General features: G+C 30.4%; 3 protein-coding genes across 3 annotated transcripts in view; 1 reads left to right on the top strand and 2 right to left on the bottom strand.

The window, feature by feature from the left end:
* The window catches only part of LOC115879435 (nose resistant to fluoxetine protein 6), a 71886-nt gene extending 66314 nt beyond the window's left edge, over positions 1 to 5572 (bottom strand). The window contains exon 1 of the mRNA XM_030896271.1: positions 5154 to 5572. Within this exon, the coding sequence (XP_030752131.1) occupies positions 5154 to 5421 (268 nt within the window). The 5' untranslated portion in view covers positions 5422 to 5572. The remainder of the gene's footprint in view (positions 1 to 5153) is intronic.
* Positions 5573 to 8780: 3208 nt separating this feature from the next.
* LOC115879451 (immediate early response 3-interacting protein 1) lies at positions 8781 to 9454 on the bottom strand. Its single transcript, XM_030896297.1, has 3 exons — positions 9179 to 9454; positions 8981 to 9085; positions 8781 to 8920 (listed from the first exon to the last, which is right to left on the bottom strand). The coding sequence occupies exons 1-3, from the start codon at positions 9267 to 9269 to the stop codon at positions 8868 to 8870; spliced, it is 249 nt and encodes an 82-aa protein (XP_030752157.1). The 5' UTR covers positions 9270 to 9454; the 3' UTR covers positions 8781 to 8867.
* A 468-nt stretch (positions 9455 to 9922) lies between these two features.
* Positions 9923 to 11704, top strand: LOC115879443 (very-long-chain (3R)-3-hydroxyacyl-CoA dehydratase). Its single transcript, XM_030896283.1, has 4 exons — positions 9923 to 10345; positions 10418 to 10534; positions 10596 to 11185; positions 11256 to 11704. The coding sequence occupies exons 1-4, from the start codon at positions 10265 to 10267 to the stop codon at positions 11623 to 11625; spliced, it is 1158 nt and encodes a 385-aa protein (XP_030752143.1). The 5' UTR covers positions 9923 to 10264; the 3' UTR covers positions 11626 to 11704.
* The last annotated feature ends 6873 nt before the right edge of the window (positions 11705 to 18577 follow it).

Genomic DNA, 18577 nt, shown 5'->3' on the forward strand with positions numbered 1-18577 from the left:
GCCACTTTTGAGACGACCCGGTATATTAAAAAATATTGTTTCATAATGTAATATCATTTTAAAATTCTAGTATGTTATTTTAGATTCTAAAGATAATTTTAGAATAAACCGGAATATATTTTTAATAAAAACATTATTAATTATTAACAGGGTTATAATTATGATTCTGTTACAATGTAAGTAAGTAAACAACGTAATGTAAGAGAAAAAATTCAGATTTTACATTTTACTAAAATATTATCTAAATAAGCGCCTTTCTACAACAACGCCATTGACTCCTAATGGGTAAATTGAGAGTTTCAAGACTTAAATGAATTATTTAAGTCAAATTTTTCTTGCAAATTTGGCACTGGCGAACCATATTTTATAGTTCTTGAACAGAAAAAGTCAATAAAATAAACACTTAAGGACTACAAGCTAAGAAAATGCGTTAATACAGCCGGGAACATAGCGGCAACAAAGCTTTACCGCACACGTGCGACGCGTACTACAAGGTAATAAATGAATGAATAGGCTCCCTCGCCTCTAATCGGTGTTGTCATATTGTAAAGAACTTATCCTTTTTAAACAGTATCCAACTTATAATTTAGTAGTATAAGGACTATTTAATACATCTATGGAATATTAAAACCTACTTTATTAAACTGTAGTATTAATATCTCAATATATGTGTATAACAAGAAAAAAAATATTGATAATATTAAAGACGTGACAACATAGGCTGGATGAGGAAGGCTCGGTCGACTGAGGTCGACTGTACCCAGAAGTAAACATGTGTACAAAAAAGGTTGTTTGTCCGCGTTGAGATGTAAATAGTGTAGTCTATATTTTATTTTAAGTCTATGCTGCATACATATCATCTGGCCCGGGAGCTTTGTTGTTCTTCATTAGTTTCATGGCATATCTTACTTCACTCTCCAATATGCTCGGTCCCTCCGGTATATTGTTAATAACTTCGGGCGTACTCTGCGTTCTGTCGTCACTGAAAAGGCTGGACACGTATGATTTCCAGGTTTCCTGTAACTCGTCTGGGTCTATGATCGGTTCGTTTTGATCATTTCTAAGAGTGGTTGTAGGTCTTTTGTTGTAGATACCACCAATTTCTTTTACTTTTTTGTGTAGATGAGAGAGATAACTAGATAAAATCATTAGACATGTTTCTGAACATCATAAGGATATCGTTAAGGTATCATTTTTTTTCAATCGCGATAATTTAAAAACTCAACTTTTTAATACAGGCCATAACTCAAGAACCACTTTAGATATTGAAACTTTATTTTTATTTTCAAGATCGGATATTTTACAATATGTTTACATAAGAAAAATTCGATAAGGTTGGTTTTTCCATTCAAAAATTGTAAACAATCCATCCATTTACTTTTAGAGCATAGCAATTTTCAGCAATCGTGTAATTTTTTTATTGATAAAGATTTTTACATACTGTCTACAAAGAAAATACAGCAGAAATATTAACAAAGTTCTTGAAAAAACTACAATTTTGAATTCAGAGTTCTAATAACGCGACCACTATCGAACACCGACTCAATTCCACTTATTTTTACCAAAAATGCAAGTGTTACTAGCTTGCACTTAAACAAATTCAAGCTATAGGGGAAATTACAACGACTCGTTAATAAATAAACAAATTAAGTATCACGAGACGTAATTAAATCGTGAAGCTGAACGCATGACGTACACCTTTCCCTAGAACTTTAAGTACTGACAGAGGTATTGACTCAATTGACTGGGTCGACCGGTCAACTGCGACAAATCTGCTATATCCCCTTCCACGTCTCTTAACGATGTGCACAGTTTCTCGGTTTATTTCATACGTTTGGCAACGTGTTTACTGTCCTCTCTTTGTTCAGTAGATTATAAACGCATTGTACTCTTCTTACATACGGAAATCTCGACCCAAGACTAACCTTTGCCAGCCCTTAGTATCAACATGACTTGATATACAGGGTCGCTGTTATGTATGGAAACGGTCGATTATTAGGTAAAATATAGGAGGTACCGCAAAAAGTTAAATGCAAAAGTTATAGGATTTTTAAATATCTATTAGCGAGTAATAAATAAGTATACAGGATCGGTCACAGAGTCGTGGCACATAAAATTTTCATTTTTTTAAATAGAACCCCTGATTATTATTGCATATTTCAATTCTTCCTTCAATTCTAAGCAAAAATTGAAATACACAATCTCCTCAAACCAACCGTTTCCAAGTTATTGACTCGAAAATATCACTTAAACAATTTGATTTAATTAATTTCGATGTGTTCAGTTTCATTTAACGATGCCATTCCACCGACTGTGATACTGTTTTAATGGGATTTTAAATGCCTATCAGCTACTAGTAAATTTAAGTATACAGGGTCGGTCATAAAGTTGTGGTACATATTTTTTTTTTTTAAATGAAACCCCGTGTATATTGAATATTATTGCATATTTCAATTATTCTTCCTTCAATTTTAAGCAATAATCGTAATACACAATGTACATAAATTGAAGAATTGAATTGTTAAACGAAAATTTTGTAATTTCTAGACTTGATATAATCTCATTTTATACATCTATAAATCTAACTTGAGAACTAATGTTAAATATTATTAAGTATAAGTATCACAGTTTCGGCAGAATGGCATCGTTAAATGAAACTGAACATATCGAAATTAATTAAATCAAATTGTTTAAGTGATATTTTCAAAAGTCAATAACTCGGAAACGGTTGGTTTGAGGACATTGTGTGTATTTCGATTTTTGCTTAGAATTGAAGGAAGAATTGAAATATGCAATAATATACAAGGGGTTCTATTTAAAAAAAAATAAACTTTTATGTGCCGCGACTTTATGACAGACCCTGTATACTTAAATCTATTACTCGCTAATAGATATTTAAAAATCCTATAACTTTTGTATTTAACTTTTTGCGGTACCTCCTATATTTAACCTATAATAATAGACCGTTTCCATATTCCATACATAACAGTGACCCTGTATATGTTTTGATATTCAAGAATTTTTGGCGTTTGGATCAAATTTTCTTCATAAAACAGATATTCATTAAAATTACCCTCCTTTTATTACCACTAAAAAAACCGTGTATCTCTAGTTAGTAAAAAATAAACAAAATTCTGAAACTCCAAAGCAATTTTAGTGAGCTTTAGGTACGGTACTGAATATATATTTAGTTTTTATTTATTTCCTTAAATTGGAAATGCTTAATATTATTACATCGCGTAATTGCCTAGAATTAAGTAACATACTTTCTCGAAAGTTTTAATAATTTTGCGGTAAACCCTGACATAACCGCTCAGAGTAAAATATAACAACAAACGTCTTAAACCTGACAAAATATATTTTGTATAGAAAAAAGTAGGTCCACACCATATACCGTATGATCGAAAAAAAAAACGGCGACCAGTTGGCTGGGAAATGACAATCGATGACATTTTCCATATAAAAATATGATTAATAAATAAAAATATATATATAATAAAATAAACATATAAATTTACATATAAAATGACAGCGATCTTCATTTCGTAGCCATCGCTGACGCCGTTTTTATTCGATCATACGGTATTATATTGCAAAATACATATTATGTACCTAGAAAACTATGTAAAACTTCAAAATTGGCATATATCAGTCACTCCACAAAATGTTGGTACCTATAGTTTATTTAAAAATCTGTTTTACATTTCGTTTAAGTTCAAAATAAGTAAGTCATATACCAAATATCACAAGCATAGGTTTAAATATAACCGAGTAATTAGGAAAAAGCCACTTAATATTTCTAAAACAGTTATGAGATACCGGGTGTGTCTCAAAAGTAGCTCACCCATATAACTTTTTTATTTTTTCAGATAAAAGAACGAGATTTGGTATGTTAGTATATGACCTAAATTAGGATTGATTGACGTATTCAGTTGTTTTTGGTGACTTCCTTTTCCACCGCAAATGACTACAACTTTTGATTTTTAAACGGCACCCTCGGTATATTTTACTTTATTCGATAGAAAATGACACTCTGGATAGAATGAGATATCATATGTCAACTTTTGACAGTTTCGCTTAAAAAAATCATATTTTAAATGTGGCTGTGTTAAAATGCTAATTTTTAATCAAGGAGAAAAAATTAGATTTGATCGTCTAATGTTTTGGTTTGGTCTTGTCCTGGTCGGTTAAAACATGCCCAAATCGTATTTTTAATCATATCTCAATTTTTTCTAATGGAACAAGAGTGGCTCATTAGCATATTTGGAAAAAGCATTTTTTACGAATAATTTGACCACCCACTTGGAGTTTCAAGTAAAATGAATGTTATTATGAACCGCACGTTACAATTTCAAATAAACCATATGCGAAAATGTCAAAAGTTGACATATAATATGTCATTCTTCCAGAGTATCATTTTCTATCGAATAAAGTAAAAGTTTGATATTGGTCCCATTTAAAAATCAAAAGTTGTAGTCATTTCCGATGAAACAGGAAGTGACCAAAAACAATTAAATACGTCAATCAATCCTAATTTAGGTCATATACTAATATACCAAATCTCGTTTTTTAATCTGAAAAAATAACAAAGTTATAGGGGCGAGCTCGGGGGCGAGCCAGTTTTGAGACGCACCCGGTATATATAGGACATTGTACATAAAAAAAATATGATTGCTTTTGCGAAAAATCCAAAAATTGAATAATATAGAGGATGCACATTTAGAGAAAATATACATATTAAAAATGAAAAAGTTGGCATTGGCCACTGACACATAACACATCCTATATACATTTTTTATTGAAAAATATGCACAATTAAAAATCAAAATCGACGTGATATGTTTTTCGAATATGTCTCCATTTATTTATTATCGAATTTTTTCCATTTCACTGATTCACATTGTATAAATTCATTCATTCTCAATTCTAATACTGACTTAGAGATCAACGCACAACCAAGATTGTTTCGACTAGAACCACGATATTTTGCAAAAGGGTTCCTTAAGTGGCGTAACTGTGCTCAAAGGCTCATCACTGCTCTGTATAGTGTCCACTTTCGTTTTTTTAAACAATTTTATATGGCTTTAAAACTGTCCGTTATCTCTGGTGTTCTTTTTAAAACACAGGTTTTATGATAATAAATATAGACTTACTTTTTAGTGCCCACATTTCCGCTTTTGCCAGTCCATCCAGATAAGTTTCCAGATTCTTCCCGCAACCACCAGAGATTTTGTCTCGAATTCCAGTCCATTGTTCCCTCAAAATATCCGAACTGAATATATTCAACACCTTGTTCAAAGAAGGCGCGATCACCGTATCACTTGCATCGTCCTTAAGTACTTTTGCGGTACTATTCCCTTCACAATAAATTACTAATCCCGTTAAAACAAACGTAAGAAGAAAAAAATTGGTCAAAGTCATTATAGGTCAGGGCATAAGTCGGATAAAAACCGAAAAAATGAGTACTAAAGCGGTACGAGCGGTACTATTGACGGTTATTTTCAAACTTTCTCTCTCGTTCGAAGAGATAAGGCTGGTAATTTCTTTGATATTGGTCTCAGGTCCCCTTCTATTGGAATACGGCGTTGATGTAACGATCAGGAAGCCCCAGGCCTGCATGGTGGTGGTACCCGAAGGTGCTGCTGAATGTGTTTCGTCAGGTGGTACGCGTACGATTAGATAACGTACGAAAGATGACGAATTTGCGTGTGGAAATATGAAAAATTGTAAAAATTATCGGATTTTATTTCATAAATCACGAAATTCGCGCATTTACTATGAAATAATGTACAGGGTACTACAAATTCGAGGTACGAGCATTGGTATGTCGGAAACCGTAATAGATACGAAGATGGTTAAATTGGGGCAAAGTTGCGCCTTGGGATGTTCAAGAAAACACCATCAAAAAAGTTTTAAAAATTTCAAGGATTGCTGAGTTATTTGGAAAAAACGGATTTTTTTAAAAATCAATTTTATTTTTTCGTTACCTTTTAGAAAATCAAAAAACTAATTGCACTTTCTCCTAGCCACTTTATTAGGGTTGTCTGATGGTATTTTCAGATTTTCAAATTAGCTAATTTGTGAGATACAGAGGCTAACTTAATATTTTTAAATACGGACCTGCATTTTTTATTTCAGGTTTTGAAAGAACTCGGTCTCCTGAGTACAATGATATGCCACACTTGATACTTTTTTTGTTTTGGGTACCTTAACAGTAACAAAACTATTTAACTGTTATTTAAAATAATTTGAAGTTCGTCTCTGGGTTTTTAATTTATTTAATCTGATTATATTCAGCACAACAATATTGATCAGCGCTAACTAACATTGAATAAGGAAAATCACGCCAATTGAAAGATTCAAATAATTAATATCCATGTCAGCAATTTAAAGATATCTTTTATTTTTATTTTTTTATTGTGAATTTGAAATCTCAGTGTGCGATTTAATAATATGCATAATATTAATAGTGGTTATTGTAAATAAATCAACTTCTTCAAACTAGTTTCTAATGCTCTGCCACAGCCCGACTCTACTTGCTCTGCATGTTCGAAAGGGTTACCACCCTCCATAATGCACAATGCACACCTTTGTTTTTCGTTCAATCTTATTTATAGCTCTTTGAACAGATCTTCTTATAATTCCGAATGCATTTTGTACTCTTTAATTGTTTCTCTATTACTCGTTAATTGTTTTTGTAGGTACTCTTAATGTTGAAATGTATTGATTTCAAATGTCCAAAACCATTTTTATTAATTTTCCTTATTCAATGTTAATTAGCGCTGATCAATATTGTTGTAATGAATATAATCAGATTAATTAAATAAATTAAAAAACCAGAGCCGGATTTGAAATTATTTTAAATAACAATTAAATAGTTTTGTTATTATTATATTTGCTATTGTTAAGGTATCGAAAACAAAAAAAAATATCAAGTGTGGCATATCATTGTACTCAGGAGACCGAGTTCTTTCAAAACCTGAAATAAAAACGCAGGTCAGTATTTTAAAAAAAAATTGGCCTCTGTATCTCACAAATTATGAGCTAATTAAAATCTAAAAATACCATCAGATAGTTCTAATAAAAATGGCTATAAGCAATAAATATGCAATTAGTTTTTTGATTTTCTAAAAAGTAACGAAAGGAAAAAATAAAATTGATTTTCAAAAAAATCCGTTTTTCCAAAAAAACTCAGCAATCCTTGAAATTTTTAAAACTTTTTTATGGCATCTTGGTGAACATCCTAAATCACAACTTTGCCCCAATTTAACCATGTAGCTAGTACGGTTACCGAGATACCAAGGCTCGTACCTCGAATTTGTAGCACCCTGTATAATACATAGTTGTTATTATTGTATTTAGTGCGCGAAATCATTTTTCAGTCATCGATAATTTTTTCCAAAATTATAGGTCACCAAAGTGCAACACAACAAAGGCCATATACAATAAGATCGAAAAAAACAGCGTCAGCGATGGCTATAAAGTGAAGATTGTTGTTATTTTATTATTTTATATGTAAAATTATATATGGAATGTCATCGACTGCCATAAGTCGTTTTTTATTCGATCACAGGGTATTATTAGAGCTACAATTTAAAATCGAAGGAACCAGGGGAATAACCTGATAAGCGCTAATTTCTTAATTTTAGGATTTTACAATATTATAGTAGGTCTAACGGGTCCCTACAAAATGTATAAAACTGCAAGGCAATAAGTTGTTTAATCCTCGATGATATATGCCTAATAAAGAACCTGATAACCACCAGCCGTCCAGTGCTCTCCTGTAAAATTAGTAAAATGGCGCTTATCATGTTTTCCCCTGAACCCATCAATTATTTTTTTAAAGGTGTTTATGTTATTGCATTTTATTGTTTTTACCAAAGGTTTTTACGAATAAAACAAATGAAAGTTTGAGATTTACCGAGAGATTTACCTTTTTCTAAAAATGCAATAACAATATTAATGCTTTATTTCTTGAGGTTTATTTATCCTTTTAAAACCATATAACATAGGTACACTGAAGCTTTCTTAGTGATTAGTTAACTATGTTGCAGATATAGTAAATAATACTAATAAGTTATGCTGTGTCGAAAACCTAAGTCTAAATAATTATCAGATTTAAGCGGCAATAACTTACAATATTTCTAATATTTTTATTATAGATATTTTTTATTATTTCGTGGTATATCATGACAAATCATGTGTTTGTTTACAAAGACCCCAAAAGTATTTTATAAATATCTATATTTTAGGTATAGAAATAGAAAGTACTCATGAAATAAATTTAGACAACTGTGTTGATTTATAACATAAAATACAGGATGTTTCATTTAACAGTGCAGAATAACAATTTATCTAATATTTACTCACCCTGCACTGCCCGTATCAAGCATTTAGCATATTTTAGTATGTTTAGTTCGAGAGTATAAAAACAATAGAAATAAACTAAATTTAAAACCATACAGTATAGATTATGATAATTTTATGAACAATAAACTGAATATAAAAATATACAGATAGAGAATTTCATTAAAAGAATACAATTTTTCTGTAAAAATATATTTAAATCAACCTATATATCAATGAGAATATTATTATTAAAATAAGTGCTATTATTGCCCACATATTTTACAAAAAACGAATCTTTTATGGATCTTTTTCAGAAAACTGGGTTACCTTGTTTTGAAGAGGATCAAAAAACATATGTTATCTCCTTAATTGAAGGAACCAAACTAATTTAACCTACCTAAACATTTGAATGTCTAAAAAAAAGACAAAGATGGTTTAAAAAAGATTTATTTACATTCCAAAAAATAATTCTTAACTGATAATAATAAAAATTATAAGTATTCTTCTATAAATGATTACTAAAGTATTACTTCCAGAACTATCGTAAGAGCATTTAGGATTATTAGTGGCACTGAAATAATTATTGAATAAATTACTATGTATTGTAGGTATATTTATCTATTTTGCTTACCTCTTGCTACAGTACGAATTGAATGAATTAAATTAAAAATTTGTGATTTAGCAGAGGGTGCTTCACCAAATCCATGAACGTTCGTATTTTTAGAACCCCAACCAACTGTTTTAAATAAAAAGTTCTATTATTTATTGCTAACATTAACTAATATACGTAATTTTTTAGAATCAATTAAATACAATAATTTTTACTCACACTTGCTTAAAAACCTATCCTCACTCAATATGCAAACTGCATTAAGCCATAAAATAGTGGCTTCAAATAAGTTCCATAACGTGAATGCCATATTAAGTTCTATATGATTTTAATGAATTAAAAACATTCAATATTGTTCTTTTATTATTTTGTTTGGTTTGCTTGCTTGTTTACAAATGTTTACGTGTTTACAAATTCCGAAAGTGAGGTTGGAAGGTTTTGACTTTTGACAGTGACACACACAGTGACACAGAACACTAACGTGGAATTATAAACTATTTTCAGTATTTTCTATGGACCATCTTGTAACGAAATTTACCTGTGATGCCACATTGTAGTCAGGGTTCGGAAAACTACATGTTAGTTTTAAAAACTACATAAACTACATTACATGTAGTTAATGTAGTTTATGTAGAGGATGTAGTTTATGTAACATATGTATGTAACTTTCAAATATCAAAAGTTTGAGATGAGGTTATAATAAGTTGAAGCTTAAAAACACATAATGTATTTAAGAAAACAGAAGAAATATGGCTTTAAATATAATATTTACATCATATTATCTCTATTACACCTCATACAAATGAAAATTATTCATAATATCAATACATAGTTTATTAACGTAGTTTTCATGTAGTTAATGAACGGGAAGAGACGTAGTTTTTGAAGAAAAACTACACGTAGTTAATCAGGTAAATTACGTCTTAATTAACTACTTCCGAACCCTGATTGTAGTGCTGGCTGAATGCTGGGTAAAATGCTGTAAGGGTAAGTGGCCATAACTGGATTAGATCGGGAATTGGATGTTTCCAGAGTCACTGATCCTTTCCACAGAAGAAGAAGAAGATCTGGATGCCACATGCCACTAAATTTAGCTAAGAAGAAATATGAAATATCCAACTTCACTATTGTTATGAAATGCTAAAAATGCTAACGCTATTGATGATTTTGTATGGATCTGTGGTATGGATTTTTATGAAAAAGTATGGAAAGTTATCTATGATCGATGAACAACTAAAAAAACTTGAAAAGTGCCTTTTATCTTTAATTTATCAAATGAAATTGTAGTTCTAGTATTTCTAAAATATGGCACTTCCATCACCTTTTGTGTATTGGGCTCAAGACAAGAGTAACATATTTTTAAAAATCGACTTAAAAGATGCAAAGGTAAATTATTCATAGAATTCCTATATTACTAAAATAGAGAATGTAAATGTAAATGTCTTATTTTAAATTTAGAATTCGGACATAAATATCGATGCACAATCTATATTATTCAGTGCTCTTGGAACTGGTGCTCAAGGAACTAAAGAATACAGTTTCAGCTTACAGTTTTTCGATAAAGTTAATCCAGATGTATGTAACCATACTTAATAACTTTTTAAGCATATCATATCGTATTTTGATCTGATTGTAGCAAAAATCTATTAACATTAAGGATAGTTCAGTCAATATAAGATTGGTGAAAGAAAAACCTGCTTGGTGGTCGAGAGTTTTAAGTACTCCTCAAAAACCAAGTTGGTTGAAAATCGATTTTGATAAGTGGCAATCAGAAGAAGACTTAGAAGAGAAAGTAAACGACGTTAGAGATGATTACCCTGATATTTATAACATGTTACAGAAAAATGAGCTCGGTTATTTGAAAGAGGATTTCAAAGAAGTTTATTTAGTTCTCTATAATTTTCTTATGCTCTGTGGCTTCACATATGTTTTCTTTGTGATGGTCAATATTGCAATTAAGTCCGCTTTGCAAATCAACAGAGAACTGGAAGTGTGGAGCATCAATACGCATTTTTGTCATATGATGTGCATTTTACATATGTTCCAATGTTTGGAAATAATGCATCCTATATTTGGATACGTTAAAGGAGGCCCGTTCTTTCCAATGATGCAGATTGGGGGTAGACTGCTCATACTTTTTGGAAATTTACAATTTCAGCCTAAATTACAGAAGATGCCTGTTACTACGTATTTGTTTCTAGTATGGACAATAAATGATATTATAAGGTACAGCCAATGAAAATTAAATGATTATGCTTCATTCCTTAGACTACATCTTCAATCTTATTGGTTTTAGGTATTCATATTACATAGTGAATAGAGCAGACAGTACAAGAGTATTTATTAAGAAATATTTGCTACCACCCCTTAAATGGTTAAGATACTCTGCCTGGATTATTCTATACCCATTTGGTTTTACCTGTGAGGCAGTTATAATATTCAGGAATATGATTTACCTTCACAGCAACCCAAGAGGCTCAATTACCATGCCCAACAAATATAACTTTACTTTTGATTATTTAACATTTTTAAGAATATATTTATTGTTATTTATGACACCAGGGATGTATGTTCTTATGAAGCACATGTATAACAGGAGGTTAAGGAAGTTAGGTGGTAAGGAACAGTTTGATAAAATAGATCCATTTAAGTGGAAAGTTAATTAAGTTTGTTTGAGGTTTTATTTATGTCTAATAGAATAAGACCTAGTCATGATTTTCTATAATAAAATGTTTGTTAAATGTTTTTATTCTTCTGTTATTATAAATTCTTCAGGAATAAGTAAGATTTTTATCCATTTATTCATAAAACAAGAATTTCTACAGAATACAGGGTGAGTCTTAAATAAGTGCAAATAATTTCAGGACTGGTAGATCTCAATAAAAGAATCATATTTTCTCTTTACCGTTTTTCAAAGAAGTCCAAAATAACCGAGATATTTTACTTTGAAAATTTCTAAAAGAATGAATTTTTTCTTAAATTTTTAGAACCATTGGATCTTTTCTGGGTTTTCTTTTGCCATATTATCAAGAAATTATGCTATTTAACTAAAAAACTAAAAAAAGTTCCAATATTTTTTCAATATTTTTTCCAAAAAATTCCAAATTTTCAATATTTTTTTGGCGAAAAAAAGCTTCAATAGGTATCGTGTTTCTGAGGTCGAAATATGCTACCACTAGAAATATTTGCACTTATTTAAGGCTCACCCTGTGTAAAATAATACAAAAAAAAATAGGTATATGTCCTGGAACAATCCGACAACAATCATCACGTCAAGTTAAAAAATTATTTTTACATTATGCAGAAAGTATAGTTGTGTACTTTCTAATCTTAATCTAAGTGACAAGATTTTTGGACAAGATATCAAAGACATATTATTAAATTCTGATTCTCTTTTCTCGTCGACTTTTTTTCAATTTTTATTTCCTCTAATCTCACATTTTGCATATTATGTAAAAAATTTTGTAATTTGCCACCATGACATGTCAAAATGACTTTTTTATTATTGAATATACTGAAAAATTCTGCTTAAACTCTTTTTCAATAACAAAAATAATAAAAATAATATAATTTGTTTGCGAAATTTTGAAAGTTTTGAACAAGTGTTTTGATGTACCTAAATAAAGAACTCTTAACATTAATTCAAGTTATAAGATTTTAGAGGCTAAATCATAGATAAGATACTATCATAGATAAATGCAACAAGTTTAGATTGGAAAGCCCGTAAAAATTTTGGGTCGCGAAATTATTTTGGGTCGCGACCGTTATACGCGATCTGGCGCTGCTATAGCGGTCGCTAAGAACAACGGCATTTTCCTGCGAAAATCGGGCTTTTTTCACAGAAAAGGTATTTCTTGATTTATCAACAATCATTGTCAAGTTGACAATATACAGGGTGTTTTCTAATTAGTCTAAAAAATTGTGGTGTGATTCCTCATGTGTTCTTAAAACAATTTTTATATAACCATTGGGTCTAAAGCATGGTACAAAGAAAACAAGGTATGATCGATAGCGGCCCCAATTTCGTTAAGTTTGAATACCACCTGTGACGTCATACGCCATACAAAAAAATATCCATATTATGCAATTGCCACTAATAAAAAAAGACCTAAAAGAGGGAAGAATTAGGGCATAACCCTAAAAGTCATATCAAATCATCGTGCTTGACATTTGAAAAATTATTTTGACATTTATTGTGTCATCTGTTGGACAATTTGAAATTGGCGCGCGGAACTTGCCGACCAATGGTGCCGTTTATCACCTGTGACGTAGTGATCAACCGGCGCAATATCATACCTTGTATTCTTTGTATCATGGGTCGAAAGTACTTCCTTTCTGATCTACAGGGTGTTAAAAATTAAAACAAAATCGATATTTTGCTTAAAATAAATGGTACACCACTGCTTTTTTAAAGAAAATATATTTTTTTCTTGACTGGCCATCCTTTTTCAACAAAATTGATCTTTTGAGTTTTCTTGTTCATCAAACGGTTGCCGAGAAAAAATAAATATACTATTAAGAGCCCGCCTTAAGCCATTTTCTAACGATTTTTTATTTTCTAGATTAATTAGGAAACACCCTGTATATGCATATCACAGGCAACCAAATAAACTAGTAACCTCTAAAAATTATTTTTCCTACCACTAGCGACATACCGTGTTTTTAGTGAGTACTAAATTATTTTATCAAAATTTCACCATATAAGTTTCCAGACAATGGTTTAATTCAAGTTTTATTTACTCCAACCGGTGATAATTGTGAAAAAGTGGCATTAAAAACCATTGCCTGGAAACTTATATTGTGAAATTTTGATAAAATAATTTAGTACACACTAAAAACACGGTATGTCGCTAGTGGTAGGAAAAATAATTTTTAGAGGTTACTAGTTTATTTGGTTGCCTGTGATATGCATATACAGGGTGTTTCCTAATTAATCTAAAAAAAAAAAATCGTTAGAAAACGAATTAAGGCGGGCTCTTAATAAGTATATTTATTTTTCTCGACAACTGTTTTACCAACGTTTTACCGAACAAGAAAAACTCAAAAGATCAATTTGTGTTGAAAAGGATGGCCAGTCAAAAAAAAAACTATATTTTCTTTAAAAAAGCAGTGGTGTACCATTTATGTTAAGCAAAAAAATCGATTTTTTTTTAATTTTTAACACCCTGTAGATCAGAAAGGAAGTACTTTAGACCCAACGGTTGTATAAAAATTGTTTTAAGAACAAATGAGGAATCACCCCATAATTTAGACTAATTCGATAACACCCTGTATATTGTCAACTTGACAATGACTGCTGATAAATCAAAAAATACCTTTTCAGTGAAAAAAGCCTGATTTTCGCAGGAAAAATTTTGATTTTTATTGAATTTGGGCCTGCGTTTGCAAATACTCGTTTGTTTTTTAATTTTCTATCTATCTAAATTTTAAATATCATAGTCAGAAATAGTTTTATTATTTATTAACTGTAAAAATGGTGTTTTCATGTTGTGTTGCATCTTGCAAAGAAACTAACAAAACTGCAAAAATGTGCGTGTTTCCAAAAGACGATAAGGTATGTATCTTAGATAAAAGAAAAATATATGGTATGTATTCGTTGTTTGATTTTTTTTCGTTCGCTTTAAAATCTATAAATCCCGGTCTATTCATTAGACAGCCAGTCGACTTACGATCATTTACATGAAACTCTGTAAAATAAATAAAAAAATAAATTGTGAAATATATATATTCTTATGTTTTATTAAAGTTACTCTGATATACTAATATATCAGTGTAACTTTAAAAATAAATCCTTTGAATTCAAATATAAACATAAAAAACATTTACAGCAGAAAAGGCGAAGGCGCTGGGTTAAATGTAGTCTCCACTAAAAACACGGAGGGGCGTTTTGACCCAAAATTTTACTATTAAGTTTCATATCTATTTTAATAGTAGATTATTTTCTTTTATCTATGATTAAAAACTTAAAAAGCTGTGCTGTGAACTGTAAACTGCAAAAACCATCGTGGATCGTGGCACAACGTCGGTTTCCAATGTTTCATAGGTATTTCATACATGCTTCCTTATATAAAATAAAGTTTCTTGTATGCAACACACTGTATTTTATTTATAAAATTAAACGAAAATAATAACAAATTTGAATAAACAATATTTGGCGATATAATTCCGGAAAAAGCCGAACCGCTCCGAAATTTTCAAAAGTTTTGGGTCGCGACCGTTGCAAGAATAGCGCCAAATATGTCCTTATGGGCACTTTCCAATCTAAACTTGTTTCATTTATCTATGGATACTATATAATATAAAATAGATAGGAAACTCAATACATTTTGTTCGGACCGAGCGGTGGCGCCATCTCGTGGGTCTAGTAACAAAATAAAACATAAATTTAAAACGGGTAGCTTCTATTTTTTTCGGATTTTTCCATTTATTCAAGTAAATTGGAAAGAACGAATTTACTCGAATAAATAGATTTAAGTTAAAATGACAAAGGGGATATATCAAAAACACAAAAAAAAACTATAAGAAACCATCTGTATTGAACTGAATATAATAACAAAAACAATACAAAACATTATAATAATAAAATATATCTAGATCTATAACAATTAGGGCAACCTATTTTGCAATTAATTAACAATCTTAAGGGAAACTATCTTGGTTTATACTATGTAATACGTGTTAGCACTTACTATTTGATCCTTCAGAAACATATGCATTTGGGCATCTTTTTGGTAATTCTTACAGCCAGTAACACAACACTTAAAAACCACTGTCTACGGTTAAAAAATATGAAAAAACACAAGAACAGAGCCGTATAAAAATCAAAAACAAATTTAAAACACAATCTACGGATAACGGGCAAAATAAAATATAAATTGACAACTGTTGACAGGTTAAATTTTACATTTGGCGGTAAAAGCCAGGTAAAAATAGGTAACATTTTAAATTTTGTAATTTTTTTTGCTAATTGCGCCCCCTCGTGCGTCTAGTACTGGACCTTCGGCTACAACCTGTCACTTCCATAAGAGTTTCCTAGGCATGGGCTAAATCTCTTGCAACGTTTCTAATAAAGACGCTAGATAACGATTTGTGATGTCACGAAAGTAGTCCAGCTTATTGCATAGGGTCAGTTTTATATGTTTGACTAGCAGTGACGACACTCCGACTACTTGTCAATATTGAGTATGAGAAGATAAATTACAATACCTGTGAAAATATTTTTATTAAAAAAAATAACAATAGATACACAATACGTTGTCATTATTTTTATATTGTTTGTGATTTATAAATTGTAAAATACTAAGTACAGGTGACAAGCAGTCAAGACTAGAAGTCATAAAGTTAGTCTACTATAGTCTGTCCAGCGTGAGAATTATGGTTTCCACTTTCCACAGACGACGTTTAAGAAATTGCCGAAAAACAATCTACTTTCAAATTTAAATTTCATAGAATTGCCACTGTGAGTTATATTATTTCGCTGGGTATAATATAATATTTTACAAAGTGATTTATAAGTAACTTAGTTCACCCTGTATATAATATAAAACCTATAAGTGTCCTTCTATAGAGCCTGCTATTTAGTTGTGCACGTTTATTTCATAAATATTTATAAATTAAATTTACCTAAACACTAAAATAATACTTTAAAACTATGATACACGTACAGAGTGGCCCATTAGTTCGAGGAAGTCCAATATCGTCGTTGTTGTCGACGATATAAAAAAAAGTTTTTACAGATGTCGCATAGTTTATAATAGTGCATATCCTAAAAATATTGTGTGATATATAGGGTGTCACAAGAAAAGTTATGATAAGGTTTTAAGTTTTTTTTAAATTACACTCCCCATTTTTCTGTACAGAATTGGATTCAGTATAAAATTCTGCATAAACTACACTATTTTTATTTGAAGCCCTATGCGGTGTTGCAATTTTATTTCTTATTTACTAAAACTTTGGTTTGGTTTAGGTTTAGGGTTTTTAAAAACACTATATCCGATTGAATATAACTTTATTCTTTATTGATACTTAGCTGTCTGTTCCTAAACACCAACGATAACAGAATAAATCCGCATAGAAAAATTCTGATTATCCGAAAAGGGTATTTCTTATGGCGTCACCAAAATCGGAATATTTAAAATGCTATATCTCAATTTTTTTAAATGCAACATCCTGTATGTTATAAATATATCGCTTAGATGCAGACTTAAATAATGATTATTTTTTGTATTTAAAGTTTTCTTAAATTTTTAGCGGTTTAGCAGTTATTTGCTGTATTATAATACATATGGCGTTTTCAATGGTAAAATACCAGACAAAGATCATATTGGGTTGCTTTGATAAAAAATTACTGTTGGAACAGCCGTATGTAACATAATACCGCAAATATCTGCGAAACCGTTAATATATAACTTAAAACTTTATCGTAACTTTTTTTGCGACACCCTGTATACAGCAAAACATTTTTAGGATATAAAACTTTTTTTCATATCTTCGACAATACTCGTAATGATGATATTGGACTTCCTCACACTAATGGGCCACCCTGTATAAAAGACATGCTCTAACCGGCAACATACGAAATAACATTAACTTAATATTATTGCGAGGGTGCCCGCTTTAACACATTTGCTGACGTTAAGTCAATTACACTGCTTATGAACAATGTAATGCAAAAGACCTATTATAGTCTGTCCAACGAGAGGGTATCTGACAGCGACAGTTGCCAGTCATGTTGCCAGTCATATTAATTTACAGGTAAATTGCATTTTCTGTCAATTTTTGAATGACGTGTGCCGAAATCTTCCCTGATTCGTTGAACAGAGTTTAGTGACCCTTGCCTCTCATTATTGCTATGGAAAATAAAAGGAAATAAATAAACCTAGATAGGATTAAATTCATCTAATTTAAATTTACACATATACAACTTTTATATTTCCCCATATTTTTCAAAGGAAGACGACATGTTTAATCACTATGAAATCTTGAAGAACTTTAACAAGACAAAACTACGAAATTATCAGGAAAAATGAAAAAATATGAGAAAATTGTTTATAACCAACATGCTGTTTTCCACTAAAATAAGGCAAAATGTAAAGATACCATTATTATGGTATCTTTATATGTATGTCGTATGGTATGATATCATTATTATGGTATCTTTACTACACCCTAACCGTTGACTGACAAGTTTAATGGCAATTAGTAAATATAATAAGAAATATTAAGAATTGTAGCTGTGCTACAATTACATGTTTTATTTTGTTGTAGAACTACCTAACTGTAATTTAGACAATTAGAGTTACTTTAAAATAACTACTGTTGCGGTTTAATATCACATCTTGATAAAAATATTTTTTTATCATTTTTATCAAGATGTGGTATTAAACCACAAGAGTAGTTATTTTAAAGTAACTCTAATTGTCGAAATTACAGTTAGGTAGTTCTACAACAAAATAAAACATGTAATTGTAGCACAGCTACAATTCTTAATATTTCTTATTATAATTACTAATTGCCATTAAACTTGTCAGTCAACGGTTTTGTTTGTATAGCAGAAATTAACTAAAATGCTAATTCGAAGTAACACTAGAAATTCCAAAGTACCTAAGTCGTCTATTA

The sequence above is a fragment of the Sitophilus oryzae genome, unplaced genomic scaffold, assembly GCF_002938485.1.
Source record: "Sitophilus oryzae breed Bouriz unplaced genomic scaffold, Soryzae_2.0 scaffold_1067_pilon_pilon, whole genome shotgun sequence".
Lineage (NCBI taxonomy): Eukaryota > Metazoa > Arthropoda > Insecta > Coleoptera > Curculionidae > Sitophilus > Sitophilus oryzae.

What these genes read in the sequence shown, in the direction of transcription:
- LOC115879443 (XM_030896283.1), top strand. Translation starts at nt 10,265, where the DNA reads ATGGCACTTCCATCACCTTTTGTGTATTGGGCTCAAGACAAGAGTAAC. An exon ending in TCGATAAAGTTAATCCAGAT is followed by an intron (nt 10,535 to 10,595) that starts GTATGTAACCAT and finishes ATCTGATTGTAG; the next exon opens with CAAAAATCTATTAACATTAA. An exon ending in ACAATAAATGATATTATAAG is followed by an intron (nt 11,186 to 11,255) that starts GTACAGCCAATG and finishes TATTGGTTTTAG; the next exon opens with GTATTCATATTACATAGTGA.
- LOC115879451 (XM_030896297.1), bottom strand. Translation starts at nt 9,269, where the DNA reads ATGGCATTCACGTTATGGAACTTATTTGAAGCCACTATTTTATGGCTT. An exon ending in GGATAGGTTTTTAAGCAAGT is followed by an intron (nt 9,086 to 9,178) that starts GTGAGTAAAAAT and finishes TATTTAAAACAG; the next exon opens with TTGGTTGGGGTTCTAAAAAT. An exon ending in AATTCGTACTGTAGCAAGAG is followed by an intron (nt 8,921 to 8,980) that starts GTAAGCAAAATA and finishes TAATTATTTCAG; the next exon opens with TGCCACTAATAATCCTAAAT.